Source organism: Mustela nigripes, chromosome 1 (assembly GCF_022355385.1).
Source record: "Mustela nigripes isolate SB6536 chromosome 1, MUSNIG.SB6536, whole genome shotgun sequence".
Lineage (NCBI taxonomy): Eukaryota > Metazoa > Chordata > Mammalia > Carnivora > Mustelidae > Mustela > Mustela nigripes.
The window spans coordinates 227,535,097-227,560,345 of record NC_081557.1 but is presented as its reverse complement, the minus strand read 5'-3'; the positions used below and the strand labels follow the sequence as shown (position 1 = coordinate 227,560,345).

The 25,249-nt window shown below is 34.3% G+C and overlaps 1 protein-coding gene across 7 annotated transcripts in view; it reads right to left on the bottom strand.

Annotated features, from left to right (window-relative positions):
- The window catches only part of PCDH7 (protocadherin 7), a 421,951-nt gene that overhangs the window by 352,579 nt on the left and 44,123 nt on the right, over positions 1 to 25,249 (bottom strand). Inside the window, exon 2 of one of the 7 annotated variants that reach the window (XM_059382175.1) lies at positions 725 to 2,602. The exons of the other annotated variants lie outside the window; for them this stretch is intronic. Coding sequence (XP_059238158.1) covers positions 2,525 to 2,602 — 78 coding nt within the window. The 3' untranslated portion in view covers positions 725 to 2,524. Of the gene's footprint in view, positions 1 to 724; positions 2,603 to 25,249 lie in introns of those variants that run through there. 7 annotated transcript variants of the gene reach the window in all.

The following is a 25,249-nucleotide window of genomic DNA, read 5'->3' as shown; positions in this document are numbered from 1 at the left end:
CTGGCACTTTAATATGCTGGCAGGGAATGTGTTCAACTCAGTGCAGAACAAAAAGGTTTTTCTCTGCTACAGATTGAGTGATTTTGTACTTGGGGGGCCTCTTGGTTCAATTAACTTAGAGATACCTATTGATCCTAGAACATGATTATTTATACTTCAGTACATACTGCCACTGAGTCAAACTAAGGATGCACAGTAATAACTATGAATTAGTATTTTCCCTTACTCTTAAGACGTACATTCAGCTTTAGGTCAATTTAAGTGGAAAAGCATGGAATTCCCTTAATACTAATGATCACTATTGAGTATTAATATGATCAGTATGAAATGTCACATTGCAATGTTTCAAAACTTTAGAAGTTTAGAATTAAAATGATCTAAAAATTGACAGCACCATCCAAACTCATTCTTTATAGGTAAGAAATCTGAACACTCAAAAACTCAAAAAAAAAAAAAAATTATTCATCGGGTCTGCTCTTTAGCAGAGCAAAATTTGACCTCAAAACTCCTGAGTCAGTTCAGGGTACTTTTCTCTTCACACCTTCAAAATTATCTCCGTCAAACCTTATCTCTGCCCAACCTTTTCTCTTTATCTAAAGTGGCTAAGCTCTCCACTCTCAAATTGTGAAGATGTGGTGACTGTATTCCAAAAATCAGGAACATGAGCATATTTTACGTCCTGTTGTTTTAAAGGATTATGAAAATAGGAAATATAGTCATCTTATAAAGCAGGTTTTTTTTTTTATTACTTTGGTCACAGAAAAATATTCAATACAATAGAATTATACAGTTTATAGATTTATAATTTTTATAATAGCATAAATAAAGACAAAAATCCCTGTAATAGTATATAGATAGGGTACCGACTTCAGTTGATTGTCACATAGAAGAGGTAAAAAGTTTTACTATAAAATTAATCAGTAAGATAAAGAGAAATGAATACAAATACCAGAGAACAATAGTTTCAAAGTTATTATGGCACATGGTGATTACAAAAGATATGTCAATCTGTTTTAAGTATTTACCATCTTATCTATGTTAATATATGATTACTTATTATTAATTTAGTTTGAAGAAAAGTGGAAAAAAAACTGTAACTTATAGATTGGATTAAAAAGTTTTAGTTAAAAATCAAATATTTCCCAAATATCTTCTATAAGAACATCCACGATTCATATCCTCTGTCACTGAGTGAAGTGCCTGAAAGAGTGTAATAGGATTTTCCAACTGTCTTCAAACAATTTCACAGGAGCCCACTCTCATTTTCAGACATTGGTACGACTTAATTTAAATGACTCAATGGCAATAAATATTACACTTAATTGGAGAGCCTTTGCAGTAGTTACTCTATATCAGAATGACTTTGTATGTGAATAATAATCTTTAATAGTGATAACACATATGAAATGGCTTAAGACAGTTTACTCTACCCCTTTACATTCTAGGCAATGAATCAAAGTGCAAATGTCAACCATTAAATTTTACCTCCTTCCACTTAGACACACACACACACACACACACACACACACAAATGCACCCACATACACTCTTACTCATACAAAAATTAGACTTTATACAGTATCTTCAGGTGAGCAAGTAACTATAAAGTAAAGAGGTACTTCCTGCATGCAATTCATCCTTTAGCAAAATAAAAAAAGCCCTCGTCTGCATACATGAATGCATAGGACCACAAATTTTAAAGGCCAGTTTCCTATTGATATAATGGCCATACATTCCTTGAACATTTATGTGGTTTACCCTAAATTCAATCAGAAATTGTGTAAAAGTTCTGTGAGATATACTGCGATCTATCCTCTGCTTTTACACTGTAATAAATTATATTACGACAAGTATCAGAATGACCTAAATTTTATTTTCTTTCCTGTCCACTAGTTTCTTATTTTCCCTGACCGGCAGTAGTATTTCTTCTTAACACTTTGTTAAAGAGCATTGAACAGTCTAATTTTCCCAGAATTCAGTCCTGAGGTATACATTTCCATTTTCTTTGTTGATCTAGCACAGGCTCAGGTGATTTCTACATAATGCATCCAATTAGTTCAAGCAAGACAAATGAAATCACATCTATACTAATCTCCACATTATTAACTATAAACAGTAACAGGATATGTCTCCACTCTTTGCTTGAGTCCATTCAAGTGCAAACCGAAGGAAAAGGATTTCCTGTTCTTCTTTTCACACTCCTGAGTATGACGATATTTGATTCTGTTTCTCCACAGTAATTAATAAGATTGCAAAACCTCTCTCACATCCCTTCTTTATTCCATATTGACAGCTTGCTTTCTTTTCTTTTCTTTTCTTTTTTTTTTTTTTCAGTTTGTTTGCCAAGGATAGTTTGATTCCTTTTTGCAGAGATTTTATTTTAAGTCCATTTTAGTTTTCTCCAAAATCAGAGCTTCATTTTAATCAGATAGTGGTCCTGCCTCTTGGGAATCGATTTCTTTTTACACAAGATAATCCAAGTCTATTAGGATCCAACACACTGAGTTGGAACATTACATGTGTTTCACTTACGAGCACATACATTCATTTTACACGATTCCTCAATGTGGCCAGAGGGGTTCGTGGTCTGCACCATATCCACCTATAAAAAATACAAAAATATATGTCTGCTTTACAGGGATGTGAGTAGGGTCTTGCTAGCTTAGTTCCAAAGCTTGGGTGCACATCTTGGCTGATAGTATTCTTTCCTTCCTTAAGATGTATTTGCAATGGCCATAACCTCTTTCAGAAGTCAAAGAGACATAACCGTTAGCTACAATTAACAATCCTGGGGCATCTAAATCAATACTGCTGGCTAATCTCATGGATGCTGTCTCTGACAAGAGATATTTGCATGGTAAAAGAAACATTGAATTAATTGTGTTTCAGGCTTCAAGCTTCTCAAGTCTATGAAAAAGTCACCAGAATAGCGGTGGCAGGCTAGTGGGGGTTGCTGGCTTTGTTTATATTACAAATACAAAGAAGAATGAAATGGTAATTTTGTTGTGACAGCTTTTGCAATTTATAAATCCCCAAGATCTCAGGAACGTGAGCTTGATCCGTGTGTTCACACCCTTCAAAGTAGCTCTCTTGTCTCCAAACACAATCTTTAGATAGCTCGAAGTCTCTTTACAGAAATCTGAGCAATTTACATGCTATCAATAAATGGTCTGCTGATCTCAGGTCAAGGATGGATTACTCTACCCTTCAAAGTCCTGACCCTAAAAGGACAATATTTTCCAACTTTGTATCTAGTTGCACAAATAAAAGTGATGGTAATTTTCCTTCAAAATATTTTGGTGCTAATGTCAGTTTCAAGTAGTGTTAAATATTTCTCTGAATTTGAGACTGACCAGTAGGCTGATTTCTGCTCTCGGTGCCAGAAGGTACAGACTATTGTCTTCTAGTTTTATGGTACAGTTGATGTTAGTAAAACCTCTACAAAGTTTGAAGATTGCCAAAAAGACAAAATAAATCACTTCCACAGAATAAAAATTCTATGGAATATTCTATGGTACCATCCACTACCAAACTATTTATCCTTAACAATCCTTAACAATTAGAATCAGTAAAGAGACATATTCCACCTAATTTCCGATGCAACAAAAGCATCAGGACACGAGAATCATTAGAAAAGAAATAAGTGATTTATTTCATGAAATAATTGACCAATTCATTTTTCAAAATAAATGGTGTAAAAAAAGCCAAAACAAGTAATGTCTAATTTTGAAATTAATTGTTCATATCCAAGAGTGGAAAATGTTTAAACTTGCCCTAATCGCAGATTATCAATATTAGCTGTATAAATTTAAGCAGCTTTAAGATGTTGTATTTTTTTAAATTAATTTTTATCTTTTCCTAGAAATGAAAAGAATATGTTTTTGTTTTGTTTTTTGTTTTTTGTTTTTTCTTTCTGTAGCAGCTCTATAAAAGCTAACGTAGCCTGGGATGCTCTGGCCAATTACACAAGCAACACACGTTTACCAAGGCATCACTGATAAGTGAATCTTCTTAATTTAAATCATAAGTTTAAGATGAATTATCTTATTTTACACAGGCTATATGACTGCCCATCTCATTTCAAAAATGCTTATTAATAAGTGAAAGCTAAATACTTGAAAGTTTCAATTTTTGTTTTTTATCCTCAAACCAACCATAATGATATAGCCATAATGCATGCCAAGACTACATTAGACCTTCCTGTTATGTACTCTTACTATATGTGACGTGTTGCGATAGCATTTATCAAATATTTAACTACTTCCATGAAGTCCCTCCATTAATTCTCACATCCTATTCAAGGCTGCAGTGTGTTCCCTGAAGGCAATGTCACCTCTGTTCTGTTTATTGTTACATTTCTTGGTGTTGGCACATAGTCAGTCCTCAGTGAAAATTGGTTTAATGAATGAATGCATGTTTTTGAATAGCTAATTAAAGAAGTCATATTATTTGTCACATCACAGTATTACTATTACCTAATTTTAATATTTGGAAATATTTTTCCAAAATATTAATTGTGGTTATCGCTAACTTTCTGTTTTTTTGTCATATGATTAGGGAATAGATCTTTCTTGAATTGCAGCAAATCCTCTTTATTTTACTAGCATATGATTTTCCCCATTTTTCCCTTCTATAATTCTGTCTTAAATTGTCTAGCCACCTAAAGTTTCTCAAATTTCATTACCTTCTCTTTTTAATCATTCCCATATAACAGTCATTCTTTTCTTTTCGCTAAGGAAATGTACTATGTAAACTTGTCTACAAGGTTTTTAATAAATGAATGAATAATAAATTTCATTTAATATTCATTTAATAAATGAATACAATGAATAAATGAATACAATGAATAAATAAATAAAAGCAATAAAAACAAACATTAGGAAATCAGAGGTGTCAAAATGTTTCATTTTCTATTTTCAAGACCTGACATACTTTTAAGTTAAAAACACACCCAAGAAATAGAATGCATTGAAGTAATAAAGTCACCATACAACCATGCAGCCTAATGAAATCCTCATATTAATATGTCATTGAAGAATAACATTTCATAAAATTCATTTCATAAATTAACTATGCAGGAGCCAGTTTTGTGTTTTTGTGGTTTTAAGCTTTGATGCACTGAACAAACGCATCTGGGCACTAATATTCACCTGTCACTAAAGCAAGAAAAATGGACTCATTCCTTACCATTAAAGATTTATGTTTAAAAGCAAAAGTGCATACTTCAGATTACTTATTGAGTTCATGGAGAACTACTTAAGAATCACCATTCTGAAAACTGTCATTGGTGATGGTCAGGGTAGAAATGGATGTTACCAAGATATATTTGTTTTTATTTGAACCAGCTAACTAAAATGGCACTGGAAGCAATTTTCAGATCACTGCCACTGAGGAGAAAGGCTCTACCAAATCCGGCCAAACCAATCTTTCAGTCAGGTCCAATTCAGACAAAGTTGTAGAGACACAGCCTTTGTCTCTGCCTCTCAACTTTTCTCCTCGATTTTTTCTATCACCCAGGCAACAGTAAGTCTGTGTGTCTGTCACACACACACACACACACACACACACACACACACACAGGTATGGGTGAGCACTTGTGGGGAGAGTAAGACGGAATCAAGTCATTCTGGAACACCTTCTACAAGGCCATTTCTATATCTCACTCAGCTTCTAATTCCTGGGAGTTTAATTAATGAGCTTTATCGGTGAAAAGTTAACTTATCAAAGTTATGTTCTTTTTCCCAGACTTCCCAGTAATGGGTGACTAGTGCTAGAAGCAACGTGATTTCTGCAGAGAATAGAAATAAGATTCAGATTTTGGTGCAAGAATATTCTGAACACTCAAACAAAAGAAGAGATATGCTCTTAATTCTAAAAAAGAAAAAAAAAACCAAACACCTCAAAATAATAAATAAGGAAATATATATTTTGAAAGGAATATGTGTCAATTTTTCTGCTTATTTTTATTAGATATACTTCAAAACTAAATCACGCACCTATGTAATTAGTGTAGATCAAATACAAGTATCTGTTGAATGTGTTTGTATATAGCTGGCAATATGTAAAAAGTGCTATGAATATTAGATTTTCTCCTTGACTGATTCTCAAATCTGGAGAAAAGAAAGAGCTATCACATAAAGAGCAGAGTCTATTCCATGGCAGGGATAACCATACTGATGGCAGTTTCTGTAATCCAGGAACAGGAAGTAGATATTCCTAGTTTCAAGCATCAACAGGATAATAAAGTAGCTGAACCAAGGCACAGCCACCTATCAGCACTGACAGTTTATCTGCTACTTTTTTAAATATTAGAAAGTCATTTGATATGGGAAATGGGACATAATCTAAGCATAGGTTTGGGTGAGTGGAGCTCTATGAGGAGGACGGTTGTGGACAGTATTTTTGTCTTTTACTTCCTTTTGATTTTTGTAAGTGATGTACTCCAAACCATAATTTACACTAATTATTAGTTACTACAACACCTGTATAGATGTTTATTAAAAGATTGCACTTAACTAATTTTATTTCACAAAGTCCTTATAAAGTAGGAATTGCAATTTTGTTTATTTTACATATGAGTAAATTGAAACTCAGAGAGTTTAATCTTCTTACAAAAAAAACACAGATAATAATCAAGGCCCTAAACCAAGACTTTTGGCTCATAATAAAATATTTTTTCCCTACATTGTATTTTCTTTAATTATTTTTTTTTATCTGACTTTGAATCTTTTAAAAGTAAACAGCTAAGTTACAACTGCAAATGTCTCCATTTTCGCCATCAGGGATAAAAACCAAACTTATGGAGGGGCGCCTGGGTGGCTCAGTGGGTTAAGCCTCTACCTTCGGCTCAGGTCATGATCCCAGGGGCCTGGGATCGAGTCCCGCATAGGGCTCTCTGCTCAGCAGGGAGCCTGCTTCTCCTCATCTCTCTCTCTGTCTGTCTCTCTGCCTATTTGTGATCTCTCTCTCTATCAAATAAATAAATAAAATCTTTAAAAAAAACAAAACAAAACAAAACAAAAAACCAAACTTATGGAAACTTCCTAAACTAAGTATATGTCATACTCAGGATTTCATCATAATTGTTTCAATTTATGAACACAACTTCAAATACACAAAAGTTGTCTAAATTGCCAACGAAAAAAAGACTAGACAAATTCTATCCAACCAAAGAAAGGAAAGCCTATCCCCATCCTCCCATAAGAGTACACACACACACACACACACACACACACACACAAAGGTCATTCATTAGCACAGTCTGGATTACATGCTTAAGAAAAGAAGACTTTCAGATTGTGAGTCAACCACTGAACCGGCCATGGAAGGAAGGGGACTAAATAATTTCATACCAATTCTTCATCATAAGTACTTTGCCCTGACTTCAAGAAAATGAATGATTTGGGCCCTAACGAAAGAATGCCTTAGGTTGGACAGCCAAGCAATCAATATTTATTGATCGACTGACTGTTACAATCATGGAATCTCAGAGTTAAGCAGAATGCCAGAGGTTATAGAGCCCAATCAGGTAAGAGACATTACAGAAGGTATGGCAGGAAATACAAAGCAACATCAAGCACAGTCCTGGTTCTGAGGAAATTTTTATTGAAGGAACATACAAATACATACATGTAAAAGATTACAAACAGTGGGAGGAAGAGAGAAGGGCCAAGTAGGTAAAAACCATGAGAGCTTCAAAGAGTGAGAGGAAACTGTGATGAGGACAGCAGGCTGAGCACTCACTGATGAACTGAACCTAATCTAGGTCTTAAGGGAAGAACTGGCTTGAGAGCTCCAGAAATGAGGCACACTATGGGAGAAGAGGCAACTCCGTGATGCACATATGAGGTGAGATCAGGAGAGAATGAGCAGATTCCCCTGCCTAAACCAGTGATTTCCATATTCCCATTCAGCAACACCATGGAGTATATTCTCTACTTTCTCTACTTAGGTTAAGTCTTCATGTAGGAAAAACCAATGTGATAATTATAAACACAATAACAAAACTGTCTGGAACATCCTAAATTAGAAATACACAAACAAAAGAAAATCATAAGGAAGAGAAAATGCATTTATAGTGCTGTACTGCAAAAATCTGCATGTAAGTGTACCCAAGCAGTCTAAACCCATGTTGTTCAAAGGTAAACTGTGGTTAACATTTTTTTTTTAATATAGAACATTACCTTTTTACAAACATTGATTACCTTTGGAGTTTATAGCAGATTTCTACATTCTAAGCACACATTTCCACATTTAAACTGTTATAACAACTGTATATTACTTCAGTAATCAGAAAAAAGTTAAAAAATTATAGATAGATAAATAGATAAAAAGAAAGAAATTAGGATCACTGCTGTGAGTTAAAAGGAGATTTGGGGAGAAAAAATCAATGTATATTGTCTGCAAAGATGTCTTCTTTATAAAAGCCTCATGCTAGCATTTTAGAAATAGTTATGTCATCTAAGAGAAGAATGAGGACTATGCTTGATTTTACCTACTAAAAGAAAAGATAACCTGGGTATTTTTTACCTGAATAATTAAATCTCTGTACATGCAAATTAACTGTATTAAAATATATTTAATTTATGCATTTCAAATTTTGATGAAAGGTTCATTCACAGAACCAAATGCAAAAAGGAAATAAAATCCATTGGTTCATTTGAAAAAAAAAAAAAAAGAGAGATAGAAATACACAGAAAAATTTATTTAGCTGTCAGAAGCCAGAGAATGCAATTAAAACAAATATTTGTTAAAACTAATTAAGTATTTGCGGATTCCTAGCTTAGAACAGCCTATTCTTAAATCTTAAATCCTGTGTGTCTTAATTCATAATTTTATTTTTTTCTTATTTTTCCTTTAAATAAATCCTTTAAAGAAACACTTTTCCCAAACCAGGGAGTAACAGAGCTCAACAAGAAAAGACTATACCATACAAGCAAAAACACTAAAATGGATCCTAGCTTTACAGTTCTAAGTACATCTGGCCAAAGTTGAGCATTAATGCATTTCCATTCTTAAAGCTCATAATAAAAATGTAAAATGATGCAAACTTAAGCCATCATCATTATCCTCTTCAGACCATAATATTGGCCACTTTTGGAAACAAGAGCAGTGCTGGCTAGTGTTCATGTGCCAATGCAATAAGCTGTCTGAACAGGGACTGGATGTTAATGAGAAGATGAAGTGAATAGCAAACTCGGCTGTTCTTAAATGCCCCTGAAATTGCAATCGTGCGCCTGAAAAATTGAGAGCTACTTGGGGAGTCTTAAACACTCACTGCAAAGAGTAGAAAGTAGTCAAAATGTTTCCAGGTGATGGATAAACTCACTAAGAGTTTGATCCACTAACAAGGAAATGAAGTAAAATGCCCAAGGAGTTAATTGAGTCTTGAAAAAGTAAATGTGAGAAAGGACAAAATTACAAAGTCCAGCCACCCTGTTTCCAGCTTTACAGGAACTATGTTAACAGTTTAAGAACGGGCACAGCGATTATGCAGTCCTTGGGTTCATAACAGATGGATTTCTAAATTGAATAAAATTCTCTTTTAATATTATTTGTGGTTGGCCAGCTTCAAAATTTTATGCTTTCTTATAATTAGAAATTTCTAAAAATGTTTTCATAAATACTTTTGTAAATACTAAGTGGCACTGATTTCGGGATTGATATAAGCATAATAAAATGCTGATGTTTAGAACACAGAAAGACATTGCATTAATAAATAATGTAGAAAGATAATTGCAGAGATAAGGAAATCACCTTCTACAAAACTGCGTTCTACTAGTAATAATACCGAAGCCCAGAGCAGTGACAAGACATATCCAATATTACACTGAAGACCTAGGATTAAAACTTAATACCCTCACTCCCAATTCAGTGGTTTATTTCCATTCAGATTATGAAAATTACAATTTAAAACAAATCAAAGATTTTGGGATGAGATTATTCAAGTATCTCTAATTCTACTACATTCTAGTTGTGAAATGCAGAGAAGATATATAAATTGTATAGATGTCCTTTTAATTTATACTACACTTCACATTAATAATGGCAATGCACTCATCAAAAAGAATAAATGACAATGCAAAAAAAAATAAGCAAAATATGGTAAATACCAAAACCAAATTCCTTGTAATAAAAACATAGCTGCATCAGCTAAATTTGCAGAATCTTTCTTTATTTTGAAGAATCTGAAAATTCATAAGAAATTAATAAAAATGAAGCCAAGCTTTTTTATAGTTTCATTTCAAATTTTGGGGGTGTCGTCCCAATTCATGTGAAAGAGAACTTTTTAAATATGTCTTCTATGAAAAGGACAGTAAATCTTGCTTTTTAAAATAGGTCACAAGTCTTAAAGCACTTAATCAAAAAGCAATATGGTGTTTCCTAACAGAATAAAAAAAAAAAAAAAAGATTATTTGCTTCTCTTTCGTTCCTTTGTCTTATAAGTGCAGTGTGATGTATTAGTTTAATTAAAGTCTACCAAATTATCATAAGGATTTTATGTGCTGCAAATAATTGGCTTTTTGTTCTCTGCTCACTTTTTGTTAATGGAAGCAGAGCACTTTTTTTTTTTTTTTTTTTTTTAATGATACTTAGTATAAGATACCAAAAAACTACAGAGAGGGAAGGCAAATGAGGTGCCTAATGAAGTGACCTTTGTCATCTTGGACATTAAATAAAATTAAATCTGCACTAATGCAATGAAAATAAGTCAATGTTTCCAAAGAGTTAAGAGGATAGGTGGTATTATGGCTTGGAGCCAAACCATACCAAGAGTCCTACATATATAAAAATGACAATCCCATTTATATGAAAAGCTGATAGGCCCTTAAAATGAAGTAAAATGTATTAAATAGATCATGTTATAAGATTTTTTTTTTTTTTTTAGTGTAAAGCATAATGAATCAATCTTTCTTATGGAACAGATTTAGGTGATAATCCAGATAAAGCATACTACCAGGTGTCTCTGATAAGAGACAAATTAAGGACACAATGAACAGAGAATTAATGAATGTATCATAGTAAATGGAAGTTGTTTCAGGAAATAACAGTATTAACATAACCTCTCTTGCCAAAAAGTGAGTTGGAACATACTATAATTAAAATACACATTCATTTACAAGACATAACGACCTCTGACATAACATTAAAAAACAAAAACAACAACAACAACAAAAAAAATACCTGTGAACATGAAATCAGTTAACTGAGTAACTGTGGAATCTAAAAGATGGAAATTACCAGTGATTTTCTTACAGTAAAATTCCTAAAATATATTACAGGATATGTATAAGACATAAGTGATAATGAGCAGTGTTTCTTTTGTTAATAATAATTTTTAAAATGCAATCATCATTCATTTATGACTGTCCTAAAAGGGACATAATCTATATATTATAGATTTCTGGAAAATTTGAGCTCAAATTACTGAAATTTTTTTTTTAAGTTTCTGCTTCTATTTTGGCCTCATCACATGTTAAAAGTTTTTAATTACTAATAATAACATTCTATTGCATGTTTATGAGATCTCGGGCTAGCTTACATGGTCCCTAGGAAGTAGGTATCATTATCAATCCCATTTAACAATGAAGGGGCTCAGGAACTGAAAAATTAACTTGTTCCAAATTACAGATCTAAAAAAAATGGCAGCATTGAAATTTTAAGCTGAGAAGTCTCACCCTGGTATCTGTGCTCTTAACTAGACTCCCTTCTACTGACTCTCCAATTAGTGATAACATTGCTTTTAAAAGCAGGCTTTGTCAAACTTGCTATACCTTCTTAAATATATCCAGTAGCATTTTTTAGGTAGAGAGTATGATCACATTTTTAATACACCCATAAAAATTTCAGTTTCTTATCTTAGGTTTATTAAAACTCTTGCTTGGGACACCTGGTTGGCTCACTCATTAAGAGTCTGCCTTTGGCTCAGGTCATGATCCCAGGGTCTTGAGATGGAGACCCACATCTGGGAAGCCTAGTTCTCCCTCTCCCACTCCCACTCTCTGTCATTTAAATAAACAAAATCTTAAAACAACAACAACAAAAAACTCTTGCTTGCTCTGTTTATCACACACACACACACACACACACACTCACCAAAATAATAATTACATTATTATACTCCTGAAGAACGTCCAATATGTGTTAGCAAAGCTATACTCAGATGGTGTTAAAACTATGTTTTCCTATTTTCTTAAAGGCAGTTCTAATGAAATCTCATTGATCATAAAATCATCAGTAGGTCACAAAAATGACAGACTTCCCAACCCATGATACACTTTATGAAGAGAGTTCTCTCATTGGTTCTCTCTAAAGAAACACTCCTATAAAGTGCTTCCTCTGTGAGAGCACATGTATGTTTTGAACAGATACACTTGATTTACTCCATTTGTTTTAAGCCAAAGAGTGAAAGGGAATCTTTGACAAAACTGTCATCTTTAAAACACGGTGATATTTCATTTCCCCCTCTACACTATTTAGATTGCCTGGAACTGAAATGCTTCCAGCAGCTCCTATGTCCAATTTTTCAAAGCTGTCACTTCCTAGCAAATCGGCTTACGCAAAATACTTATGTTGTCAGAAAACAGAACAAACATATATTATAAAATACATTCTATTCTTTTTTGCAGGTCAGTCTTATTCAAGAATGGGAACTTGGAAGAATGTGTGGAAATAAATTAAAAGATGACTATGACAGATTGGCTTAAGTCAATGAATCTAGTACAGTTCTGATTAGTTTCCAGAGATACACTTGGACTTAGCTCAGTAGAGTTTTCCACACAATAATCTTATAACCAAAATGTTATTTTCAATGCATTCACTAAAGTCCATTAAATTGAAAAAGAACAAATTCACAGGGAAATGGGACATTGAAAGATGACCACGGTTACTCTTCCTAAGTTCATATCTGTAGCAGCTATTATAATGTACTTGTCAACATTCTCTGTCCCAGAGGCTAACAAAGAACCACTAAGCGTTACACTTGAGACCTCTAGCTTTTCTGAATTGTGAGCATCGTCATTCGCATCCTATGGTTCCTGACAAAGTGAAACCATGGCAGAAACAAAATGCAAAATAATGATTACAAAAATAGATTGAAAGATAACAGAACTTCAGTTACTACTAAGCAACTTCCAGAATGTGAGAAGAAATATGTTTTTAAAAGATTCAGTCATACTGACTTTAAATATAACTCAATAATCTTAACACAGAGTACACTTTCTGGGTACACACATATACACATTCTCCAAATTGTACATATTTAGATATGTATCAAAGGTGAAACATTTTTTTTATGTATGCACGATTACACAATTCTGGCTTAATCTCTCCACGTTTATATGGTAAAAACTACCTAAGACACAATTCTTTCCATTACTTTAAAAAGCTAGTCTTGCCTCAGCAAAAGCCAGGACTGCTTATGGTCTACAATCTGAAACCCAGTTCTCTCCTAGCACTTTAACACTAGATCTGTCACCCTTTAACACCACAAAATCAATACTCTGGAATGTCATGGTTCTCTCATGGCCCACAAAGTCAAGGCATGATCAATTTCAACTTCCTTACTAGACAGAAATAGACTTAGACAAATAAAAAAAGATTTCATTCAAGTTAAATTCAATAAAACAAAGGAATAAAGGTAGAGAGAGGCAAAGTTGTTAGAATCCAGTCCAATGCATTTACACTGAAATCTAGATCTATTTTTAAACCCAACTAAACTTCACACTCAGCCAAAAGTTATGTATCAGAAATTAAAACAAGCTTAGAACTTGCTCCAATCCCCAGATTAAGAAATACTTTCAATTAACTCTGTGTGTGCATGTGTATCTCTGTTTCCTTCATTGCATTAGTTAATAAGCAGTAGGAAAAGGATGGTATCTGAGTTCTTTATTGTGTATCCCTAGAAAATGGGAAAATTTTCAGTTTCATGCTCAGTAAAAGCAGGACTCTTGTTTTTCTTGTTATAAACTAAATATCATGTATCTAGAACAGACCATTTAGGGCTTACACAGAGTAAGCCCTTAAATATATTTAATTAGGGTATGAAAATCAATGCATACATTAGATATAATGTGGTACCTACACTCTTTTGAGGGCAAAAGCTTCCTCTTTCTCATTCACAACTGTATTTGTGTCTTCTACAGTGCCTAGCACATAGCAGGTACTCAATGAGCACCTGCTGATTTGAATGAACAGAGAATGCCTCCTCTTCTACTAGTCACTTTCTAGCAGTCAGTGGAATTGAAAGCATAGAGTGATGATTTCAAAAGGTTTTTTTTTTCCTGTAATAAATATATATTGTGGTTTTATTTTGCTCCTAAATTTTGACACATATAAACACAAAGACTTATTATTTAGTAACACTTAGAAAAGCCACACCTGCGAGTCAGGAGGCATGGAATTAACTTCAGGTTCACTAAATTGTCATGAAAATTTGCCTCTCCAGACTTCTCTAGTCACATCTATAAGATGTAAAGGAGGGTATAGAGAGAATAGGATGGTCCTCGGGTTTACTTTTGGGAATATGTATGGATATACCCTCTTGGGTATTTTGGATACTGATCCAAAAGAAATCAATGAAAGGGACTCCACAGGTCAGAGAAAGCTGGAAAGCACTCTTATTAAGAGAGTTTAAAGAAATTGGAGTTAGTTATTCAACTGAACAAAGAAAATACTGAAAATGGCCAAGTGAAGCAAGCCAGGTTCAGGGGTCTTCCAGGCCTGTGGTACGGAGACCTGAGTTCCTACTTCTAGTCCCACTAATGCAGACTGGCTAAGTTGGCTCAACCCTTGTCTTCCTATGCTACTAAAAGGAAAAACACACTCCCATCTAGCTTTCTTCTAGCAGAAGCTGTGTGACAGAATTCTGGCCAGTAAGATACAGAAAAGTACTCGTGGAGGGAACCTGTCAGGATAGAAACGAAAGGTGATCAAGGCATATTTCTCCTTTTTCTTTTTGTTCCTCCTCCGTTTCCCTGCCTGAAACAGGGACAGCACGGAAAAAGAGGCGGCAACCGATTTGGGACTATGAGAAGGAAACTGAAAGCTACGGATAGTACAGCATGAGGATAGCAGTATCGTGACTGCTCAGTAAAATGTGCTGACTGATGACTTCCTGAATCTTATTACAAGGGAAAAGTCATCCCTTCATTGAACTATGGTTAATGTATTACTCACAGCTAAATGCATTATTAAGTGACATAGTCATTAAGGAAAAAAACAAACAAACAAAACCAGAGAGGATTAGAAAAAAAAAAAGAATATGAAAAAAGAATATGATTGTAAGGGCCTTCAAACTATTTTTATTTTTTTTAAAAGATTTTATTTATTTATTTGACAGATAGACATCACAAGTAGGCAGAGAGGCAGGCAGAGAGAGAGGAGGAAGCAGGCTGCCTGACAAGCAGAGAGCCAGATGCGGGGCTCGATCCTAGGACCCTGAGATCATGACCTGAGCCGAAGGCAGAGGCTTAATCCACTGAGCCACCCAGGCGCCCCATACTACTTTTAGATACAAGATACAGGGCTGTGGGTGATTTTGGTCTGATCAACAACCATGTTTTACCAACTTTTGTATCAATGACACTCTGCAGAAAGGAAGCAGCTTTTCAGAAGACATGAATTTTAATTCTGGTTCTGTCACTTAATAACTCACTACATTTTAGCAAGAGTTTCTTCAATATGAAGTGGAAATCATAGCATTTACTTGATAGGGGGATTGTTAGGATTAACAATACAAAGTGTGCAGAAACCATTTTTAAGTGCATAGTGTTTTACTGGTAACCATTTACATGAAATGACATAAGTAAAACACTTAAGTGTAAGTTCTGGAACACAGTAGATGCTCACTTATTATTATCATCACTCTTGTTATTATTGGACAGTGTCTGTCTATATTATCTTCTTTTCTAGAATACATTGCCACAGAAGTTGACCCTGAGCATATCCTTCCTGCCTCATGTCTCTGGCTTATGGTTAATTGAAAAAAAAAAAAAAAAAAAAAAAAACAGTCCATTTTTAACCTCAGCAGAGTCAGAGTTTCTCTCTCTGGTATTTGAAATTGGCACCCAGAAAAAGTACCAGTCTTCTAAGAAGATGGGGAGGTAGCATGCACATTCAGAAAGTATGGAGTTGTTGGCCATCGTTAACAATCAAGAGTAGAGAAAATAAAACAGATTATCTCCAATGCCGAGAGAGAAAGTGAATGCACAGAGGTAAGAGATGCACGATCAGGGAAGTTGAACTTCGAGTCCGCTTCTGAAGATGAGGTTCCGTGACATCTTCATGCCGGCATAATATATCTTTAGCTAACATCTCTTACTGGCAAAGAGTTGCTAATTAAATAAGCACATTTGTTCTGGTGTTACTATTGAAATGTGTTACCAGGTCAGTTATAGAAAATCTGAACCTATTAAAAGTCACATGTAATTCCTTTCTGTTTCTACAATTTTATGTTTGCTCTATAATTTTGATTTCATAAAGAGACATACTCCAAAACAGATTTAGATATGATTCCTAATGGCTGCAATCATTACAAAAAAATATGAGATTAGTTAAAATCCTGAAGCTATGAAATACTGTCTTGAAATTTTTAATCTGAGCAACTTCTTGCAAAATAGATCAAACAAAATTCACATTTATATATACAATTTTCTACTTTCCTCTCCTATGAATAGCAAACAGCCTAAGAAAATATAGATCTTAGGTACCAGAAAAATAGAACTGAGCAATTCTAAAACCTCTCTGACTATTCAGTAAATGGTAGGATCCTCTGAGTACATCATGGTACCCAAACTCTAGAATCAAAGTATGGGTTTTCTAAAGGTGGGTACAGCCAAACTGCTAAATGCTTTTGGATGGAGACCCAAAACACGAGGGTTTATGTGTATGGCCTTGTTTTGTTTTGTTAACAGTGAAGAAAAACTCTTGGGTTTCACTATAATACTACTTTAACAGTAGTCATTTTTCAGATATTATACTGGTTAAATATGGTCAGTTTTCTGTTGCTCGGACAAAATTATAAATTTGTTCAAAATGAGAAGTAAAGATTAAATATAAGAAATGTAGGGGAATATTTCCATCTAGTTACAATAAACAGGTCAAATAACACATGTGTCCTGCTTAAGACATTTGGATAACTTATTTTGTCAATGAAATATTAGCTTCTGATGGAAAGAAGTTTTATGACATGAACTTCCCAGAACAGAGAAGACCCATATCATTGTGTTTACATTCACTTTAAAGTGTCACAGCTTAGATCTAAGCCACCTGCTCACTATATGCTTATACCTTGCATATCTCTTTAAAATAATCAATCTTGAAGTGTATACTAACTGTTTCTTAAAGACAAATAAATGATAAACTATCTTTGTTTTCCCCCCTCAAAATTTTGTTCATTATATAATTTCAGCAATAACCGATTGGATCTTGTGTTAATTATTAAATAAACCTTTTGTTCAATTTCCCAATTTTGTTCTTATGTGTTTAACAGAAATTTTCTTCTAATCTTCTAATTTATATTGACCTGAAGCACAGATTACAGCTGTAATTATAACTTCTGTGGTAGAAAGTAGTTAGCATGATACAGATGCTATTAGTTTTTGTGGGGAAGATGAATCTATAAAGACAGACAAGTAGAATACGGTCTCATGAGCGGTCTCACTCATATTCCCATCTTAGTTTCATATTTCTCTTCTGATTTACTTCACCCCGATTTCTATAACAAACACATTGGGTAACAAGGCCAAGACAATCAGTGCTGTTTCTTATATGAAGTGGAAATCATAGCATTTACTTGATAGGGAGATCGTTAGGATTAACAATACAAAGTGTGCAGAAACAATTTTTAAGTGCACAGTGTTTTACCAGTAGCCATTTACATGAAATGACATAAGTAAAACACTTAAGTGTAGGTTCTGGAACACAGTAGATGCTCACTTATTATTATCACTCTTGTTATTATTGGATAGTGTCTGTCTATATTATCTTCTTTTCTAGAATACATTGCCACAGAAGTAGACCCTGTGCATACCCCATAAGTCATAAGCCAATCTCAGACCACATCCCATAAATAAGGAAATCTGCACAATACATGAAAACAATAATGATTTATTTCTTGAGAGAAGAGAAAACCTAATGAACTATTTCAAGCAAGGACAAGTGAAACTTGGTGCCTTTGCAGTATCTGTGGGATCTACTTTTAGAACAGATACTCCTTGTTTGAAAAAAGCGGGGAACGATGTTAATCTTCAAGGGGAGGAAGTCATTCATGGCTGTCTGTTCAGAACATTGTGCGCTTACAGCATCGTCCCTTCATTTCTCAACTCAGATTATGCAGCAAGCCTGCTTCAGTGACCATTGTAAGTGCACTACTCTTCATAAATTCAATGGGTGTTCTGCACGATTGGACTCTTCAGGCTTTCACTTGCATCATCAAGAATAGAGCTGAAAATGCCCATTAGTGGTGCAAAGTACAAATAATAACATTTCAGCTCTAAAAAAGCCCTTTACGGACTAGAAATATCACCTGTGTAATCTATCCCTGACTCTGCAGGACGGCTCACTAGAATATTAACAATCAAAGCTATCCAAATAAATTCTTGAAAAATAAAGGCTGCATGAAAAGTGACCTCTTGGCTAAAGAGAAATACGTAAGATCAAAGTGAAGTAAAGAAGGAAAAAAAAATGCCACTATATATCTAAGTCAGCTCATTTTGCAGTTACTAAACTTCAAAGCAAACAAAACTTGCAACATGGTAGATAGTATAATGACTTCAGGTCCTCAAAATGGAACAAACAACATACAAAAGGACCCTAATAAGCATAAGAGACTGTATCTGAAAACAGAAACATCTCAAAGTTAAGAATTAAAAAACAATAATGAACACACGAAAGGGAAAAACACACCCACGGTGAAATTTCATTTTGAGTCGCGACCAGGGAGGGCAAGTCTTCAAGCCAGATCAAGGCTTATGAGACAAATACACGCATGCCAGGCAAGCAGTGAAAAAAAGCCTTGAAAGAATATCAACACAGATGGGAACGAGATAGCTGACTTGCAGGAAACCATGCGGAGTGACAGCTCGGCAGTATCTCCACACCTGATCTGGCAGCGGAGCCTAAGGGGTGATGCTGCCGCCAAGTCAGCGGGGTCCTTAGGCAGATGTGTCTCCGCACTGGAGGCGGCGTGCAGGAAGTCCTGGTGCCTGCAAGCCTGTGACTCTGCAAGTGAGGTTTCAAAACTATATAAACATCAAACCTTGCTACTGGACTCATCGATAGCTAACTAGATGCAAATTCTATTTCTATTTGGGAAAACCGATCAGAAAGGACATAAATGCCAATAATTCCTATGGAAACATGCATTCCACCTGGATCCAAGCTGCTCATGAGCTCAATTGCTTTAAATAATATATGGGAGTGGAAATAAAATCATCGCCAATATTAGATCCCTTTGGTTGTGAAAAAAAAAATGAAACAACAACAACAACAACAAAAAACAACTGCATTTTTTAAAGTTATCTGAAACTATCATCAACTCCTGAACGTGACTTGCTCCTCAATACTTGATTTTAAAATTTTCATTTAAAAGGATGCTTTATTTTCAATTAGTTTTCACAGCAAATATCATCATGTGTTGGTCTAAACTCGTTGTGTTGCTAAACACAAGTTCCTCTAAGAGAAGTTTCTAGGTGCTTTTAAAGATACAAAGAGCAGAATAACAGAAATTGAAAATCAAGTCATGGGTAGGATGGAAAATGTATATATAACCCACCAGCATCTGGTTAAATATATTCATTGACATCGTAAAAAGCAAAATAGTGTCTGTAAAACACTTTTCCCTTACTTGAAAACTTCCTTCTCTGAAACTTTCACTTAGTTACAGTATTTATTGAACCCAATTTCCTGCTTTAGTATGACTGAATTGCAGGGAGTTAATCTCAGATTCAAGCTGACTGAGGTCTTCCTGTTCATATCTCCTTTGCAAATGGAGCTTCCCCGGGAAGCCAAAAAAGAACCAAATGTTTCACAGCTGAGGCTGTTAACCTGACCTTCTTTTGGTGACAAATTTTTATTTTATTTTATTTTATTTTATTTTATTTTATTTTATTTTATTTTTTAAGGTCTGGCATTTCCAGTATTAAACAAATGAAAGATGAAGATGTAAATATACAACTTGTAATAGCCAGTAAATTAGTAAATGTATATTCAGTTGTGGAATGAAACAATAAATTCAGAAACCGAGTAAGACAGAACTGCTAGATCTTTAATAGCTCATTTGATTGATGCATACCATTAGATTTATTGTAATGGCAGCCACATATTAGTATCTATTAAGAATAACCTATCCAAAAATAAGGTAAAATTGTACTACTTTTTTCATTATCCCATCTAGTCTTTCTTATTCTGAATATGACATTACCAAGAGGTAACCATCTCCAACAAAGCCGAAGTAAGTATCAGTTTCCACTGATGAAACCAATAAGAATGAAGGATTGGCAGTGAGTTACCCAAATCTGAATTTTACCAGCCCCTTTAATGGTTTCAGTGTATTATGGCTTGAATTTTCCTTTCTGCTGATGTTTCTTTCAGTAGCTGGGCAATAAGAAGATTTTTTGAGAAGTTTAATTTCCTCCAGTTTCCAGTTCAGTGTTCTAAGTTGCACGATAAATAATGAATTCTGTCTTACTAGTAAGATCTGACTTTGCTGTTTTACCTAAATTCTAAAACCCCTTTTCACTCAGTGCCTCTGGGAGACTAAGGGTTTCCTGACTGTTGGCAGAGCTGCTAAAGATCTGTAGCTCCAATGAAAGGAAGATTTTCATCAGAGTCTGACTTTTTTACCAACAAACCTTCACAGTTCTTGTTACCATCTCTTTCCCTTTTAAAAATGTACCTTGGACTTCTGGTATCAAAAGCTTTTAGATTGGCTGGAATATCCAATAGACACCACCCTGTGCTGTGAAGTTACCCGTTCAGTATTTTCTCAGAGGCAAGTTTGCCACTTGATAAATCATTAGCATCACTTCCTGTAGCACTGAAGTTTTCCCTAGGGGTTCCTACTAACTAAGGGCTAATCACCCGTGTTTTTATTTAGCTCTTGAGTTCCGATTAGATCATAGTTTAAAGTGGATAACAGCAGTCTGCTAATTCTTACCTGACAACATAGTGAACAAAGACTACATATTCAGGAAGTATGTTTTATCTTCCCTTTTAACAAATCTATACCTTGCTATTGTATCATTAAATGTGAAACCATGCTGAGTTTAGCTGTTCAGGGAAAAGATACTAAAAAGATTTCAGTGGCCATATGTTATTACTGTGGGAATTCCTACTGGCTAAGCTATTAACAGCCCACTACTAATTTTAAAACTTGAGATGGCATTATAAAAATGCATCAGAAGGAGGTTTATGTCAATAACAATACATTACAGGTCCAACTCACCCAACAAACATTTAAAAATAATTTATCGAATATTTGCAATTGTTAAACATTGTCATAAACATTTCTTTCCCACTTATAAATCCATCCTTTAAAATCTTTTTAGAAGTGCATTTTTATACATGCTTGTAAACGGAAATAGAATTCTACTGAGTAAATCTGAACTATTTTAATTTGAAGAGAATGTGATAAAATGAAAATAACTATAATACAAATAAATCAGACATAACATTCTGATGTCTTCCTTTGGGTACTATTTATCAAGAATACTACTAAAATATGGAAGACATTTTTTGCTTGCTTTTTTTCTCTATAAAAGGGTCATTGTTTTAATAGTTTGCATATATATATATATATATACTATATATATATATATAGTATATATATATATATAATTTGTCCTCTGAGATTTTATATAACACAATACTTCTACAACTAACACACATTATTATATGATACAGAAGTGTCTCAGTAGAGTGGATTTCAAAACATGTGTTTTCCCTCCACACTCTAATGCAGTTATCATATAGTTAAAATTCCAAATCATGTATTGTCATTTAGCACATCACCACTCTTGTTAGATCAAATCATTTTTGCAAGTGAATTCTTACAAAAGAAAAAAAATAGCAACTAAAATTTGAATTTTAGTTGCCTGTTTTAAAACTGTATATAAATATGCTGAAATTTCTGATAGTGGAAGTATTAGATCAAACATATAACACAAGAACATTTTGGAATTAAGGGGGGATCATTAAAATTAATTCCTTTTTTTTTTTTCTACATGTAAAGAGGAAGATCCCATTTGTATCAAGTCCCCAGCTACTCTTTCTGGTGACGTCTTTTCCAAGCCCACTAGTGTCTTTTAACAGGCGTCATTTGTTTCTCTTCTCTGTCTCAAAGGAGTTTGGCTCCTCCCCACTCCCTTCCAATTATAAATATGCAGGTTGGATAACTGATCTACCCCACTGACTGACGCACTGACTAAAAGGAACAGACTATCTTCTAGCAAACCATGAACAACAGGTGGGAGAGGAAGTGCTAATTAATCAAGTATACAATATATGTAGTCATTATTGACTCAAATCCTTGGATACCTTTTTCAACTCTCTCATCTATTAAAACACCCCCATCTTCTTACCCCCCTACACACCTCACACTTTCATCAAAAAACACAGTAAAGGGATTTAAAACTGCATAGAATTTTCAAATAAAATACATGTGCACATATGCATCTATAACTGACTTTTTCTCCCTTGGCATCCTAGATTTTACAATTGGGTCCTCAATTTTAAACAACTGTAGAGTCTAGATAATATAATTGTGATCATAAATAAAAGAACAGTGTATTCCCTTGGTCCATAGAGTACTTGTTTATTCCAAAGTCTGCTAGAAGGACAACAGAAGCCCATTAAAACACAAAATTGGAAAGAGCAGAACCATGTAGTGGATGTTCTTAAGGTTACCTGAAGTTACCGGCGGTTATGGAGACCGAAAGATAACTTTCAGAATGCAAATAAATAAATAATAAATAAATAAATAGTATTTCAGAATATCAAGAATGATAGAGAAAAATCTCTGAGACAACTGATAGCTTCTATTCTGGGCCAGAAGAGAGGCTTATTACGTACGCCATCCATCAGATGGCATTGGTAAGAGGCCATTCGCTCTTCAATTTTAAAGTGGCAAAGTGGGGTTTGAATATCAAGGTAGAAGGCCTTTTCAAGTTGGTTATCCAATACCATGATGTAAAGTTTATCATTCCAGATAGTCTGCAGGAACAAAATGCAGGAAAGGAGACGCCGTAATTCATAAACACCTCTTTGCTGTGCTTCTCACTTGGACTTAGGTACTTGGATGCAGTTCAAGTATCTGCCGACTACTCTTCATTTCCTTAAGTGACCTCTTCTTAATTACAAAAGAAACTCCTTGAGCTGATCATACATGCAAGAGTACAGGTGAAATAAAAGACCAAACATTCAATCAGGTCAACTGTGGGCATTTAAGTAGAATTAGGACTATAGTCTTTGTTTCACATTCAATAAAAATGTGATGAAACCTAAGGCCAGTACTTGGGGTTAACATATTTCATTCACATACTTCATTACTTTCAGTGTCATATAAAGATTTAACAGTAACATTTACTTTTGCATCTTTAAAAGATCTTCAGTCACCAAGGGATTGGGCATTCTTGCATAGATAAATATGTTAGGGTAAATTATAAACGCTTTACGATACTAAATTCTTGAGTCATTACTTAAAATTAGATTTAAGGATGGCTTACTGATGCTCATGAAAATTAAATCTATATAGTAAAATAGCTGTTACTATATAGACATACTTTTAACTATTTTGGTTGAAAATTTTCCAAAGTGTGTTCCATACTGACCTGAATTCTTACGGGATACATGAAGAATTCATGATCATTATAAATCCTAACTAAAGTACCTGCCTTAGTTTTATCACACATCAGCAAATTATGTATATATTTACTTTCTGGGCCCAGATGAAGATTCCCTATTGGATACCATATATTTTCTTTACTTTTGAGTATCCTTTACTACTGATATCACAATACATGTATGTATTACTCATGCCTTTTCATTTGGATTCTATTTGACTGCTTTAACCAAGTTAGGAAGAGGAAAATAAGTAAGCATATCTGGTATAAGCATGGATTCAACAAGTAGTTTCCAAGTGAGGACTTGGAAGTGAATTGCATGAGGTTTCCCAAATACACTTAATAGCACCTACTTTTAATTACTTGGTGTTCCTTCTTGCATTTTTCTGAAGTTTCATTTGTATTCCAAATAGTAAAGGGTATACAGTGAATTCATGTTTAAAATGTATAAATTTGGGGCGCCTGGGTGGCTCAGATGGTTAAGCATCTGGCTTTGGCTCAGGTCATGATCCCAGGTCCTGGGATCAAGCTCTACATCAGGCTCTTTGCTCAGTGAAGTTCCTGCTTCACCCTCTCCCTCTGCTGCTCCCCCTGTTTGTGCTCTCGCTCTTTCTGTCAAATAAATACATAAAATCTTAAAAGAAATAAAAATAAAATGTATAAATTTGCCAAAATGCAAGTAAGTATCTGTAGTAAAGCAAGAAGAAACTCAGCACACAAGTAGGATGTGAGCAGCATACTCTTTCTTTTTCTCTTTCCAAATGGCAGCTTAGGATATTGAGACCCTATTTCATCATTAATGAAAAGGGATTTGAGAAATACCAGGATCAAAAACAAAACTGATCCTGAAATCCCAGGCTAACAGAGTACTCTGGGATTATACTTCCTACTTCTGACTAGACAGCTATACCCATGAGGTAACAGCTGCACTTGATGTAACAAACACTGATTTATTGACTTGGGTAACAAATGGAGCCTCAACATTAAGAAAGCTTTCTAAGCCTCCACATTCATATTATATATGGGTAGATGATTTTATACGAACAATTTAAGAAAGCCATTGATATTCATTGAATTGTCTACACAGGAGAGATCCTCATGAGGAATCATCTGGAAAAATGTGTAACTCTAGTTTGTCTTCCTCTATATTGGTATGTTTCTAAGAAATCTCACTCATTTGACCGATGATAATACAATAAGGATTAGAACATGAAAATTTTAAAGTGATATACCCATTTTAGACCCAATATAATATATTTAAATTGCTGGTTGCCAATTATCTATGCTGTTCTCATTAGGGTAAATTTGGAACATTACGATTGTATGTAGATTCATTCTAATGATAAACAAGTACCAATCCAGGAGGTTGATTCTGCTTAAAATGACTGAGAGAAATAACGTGTTTGTTT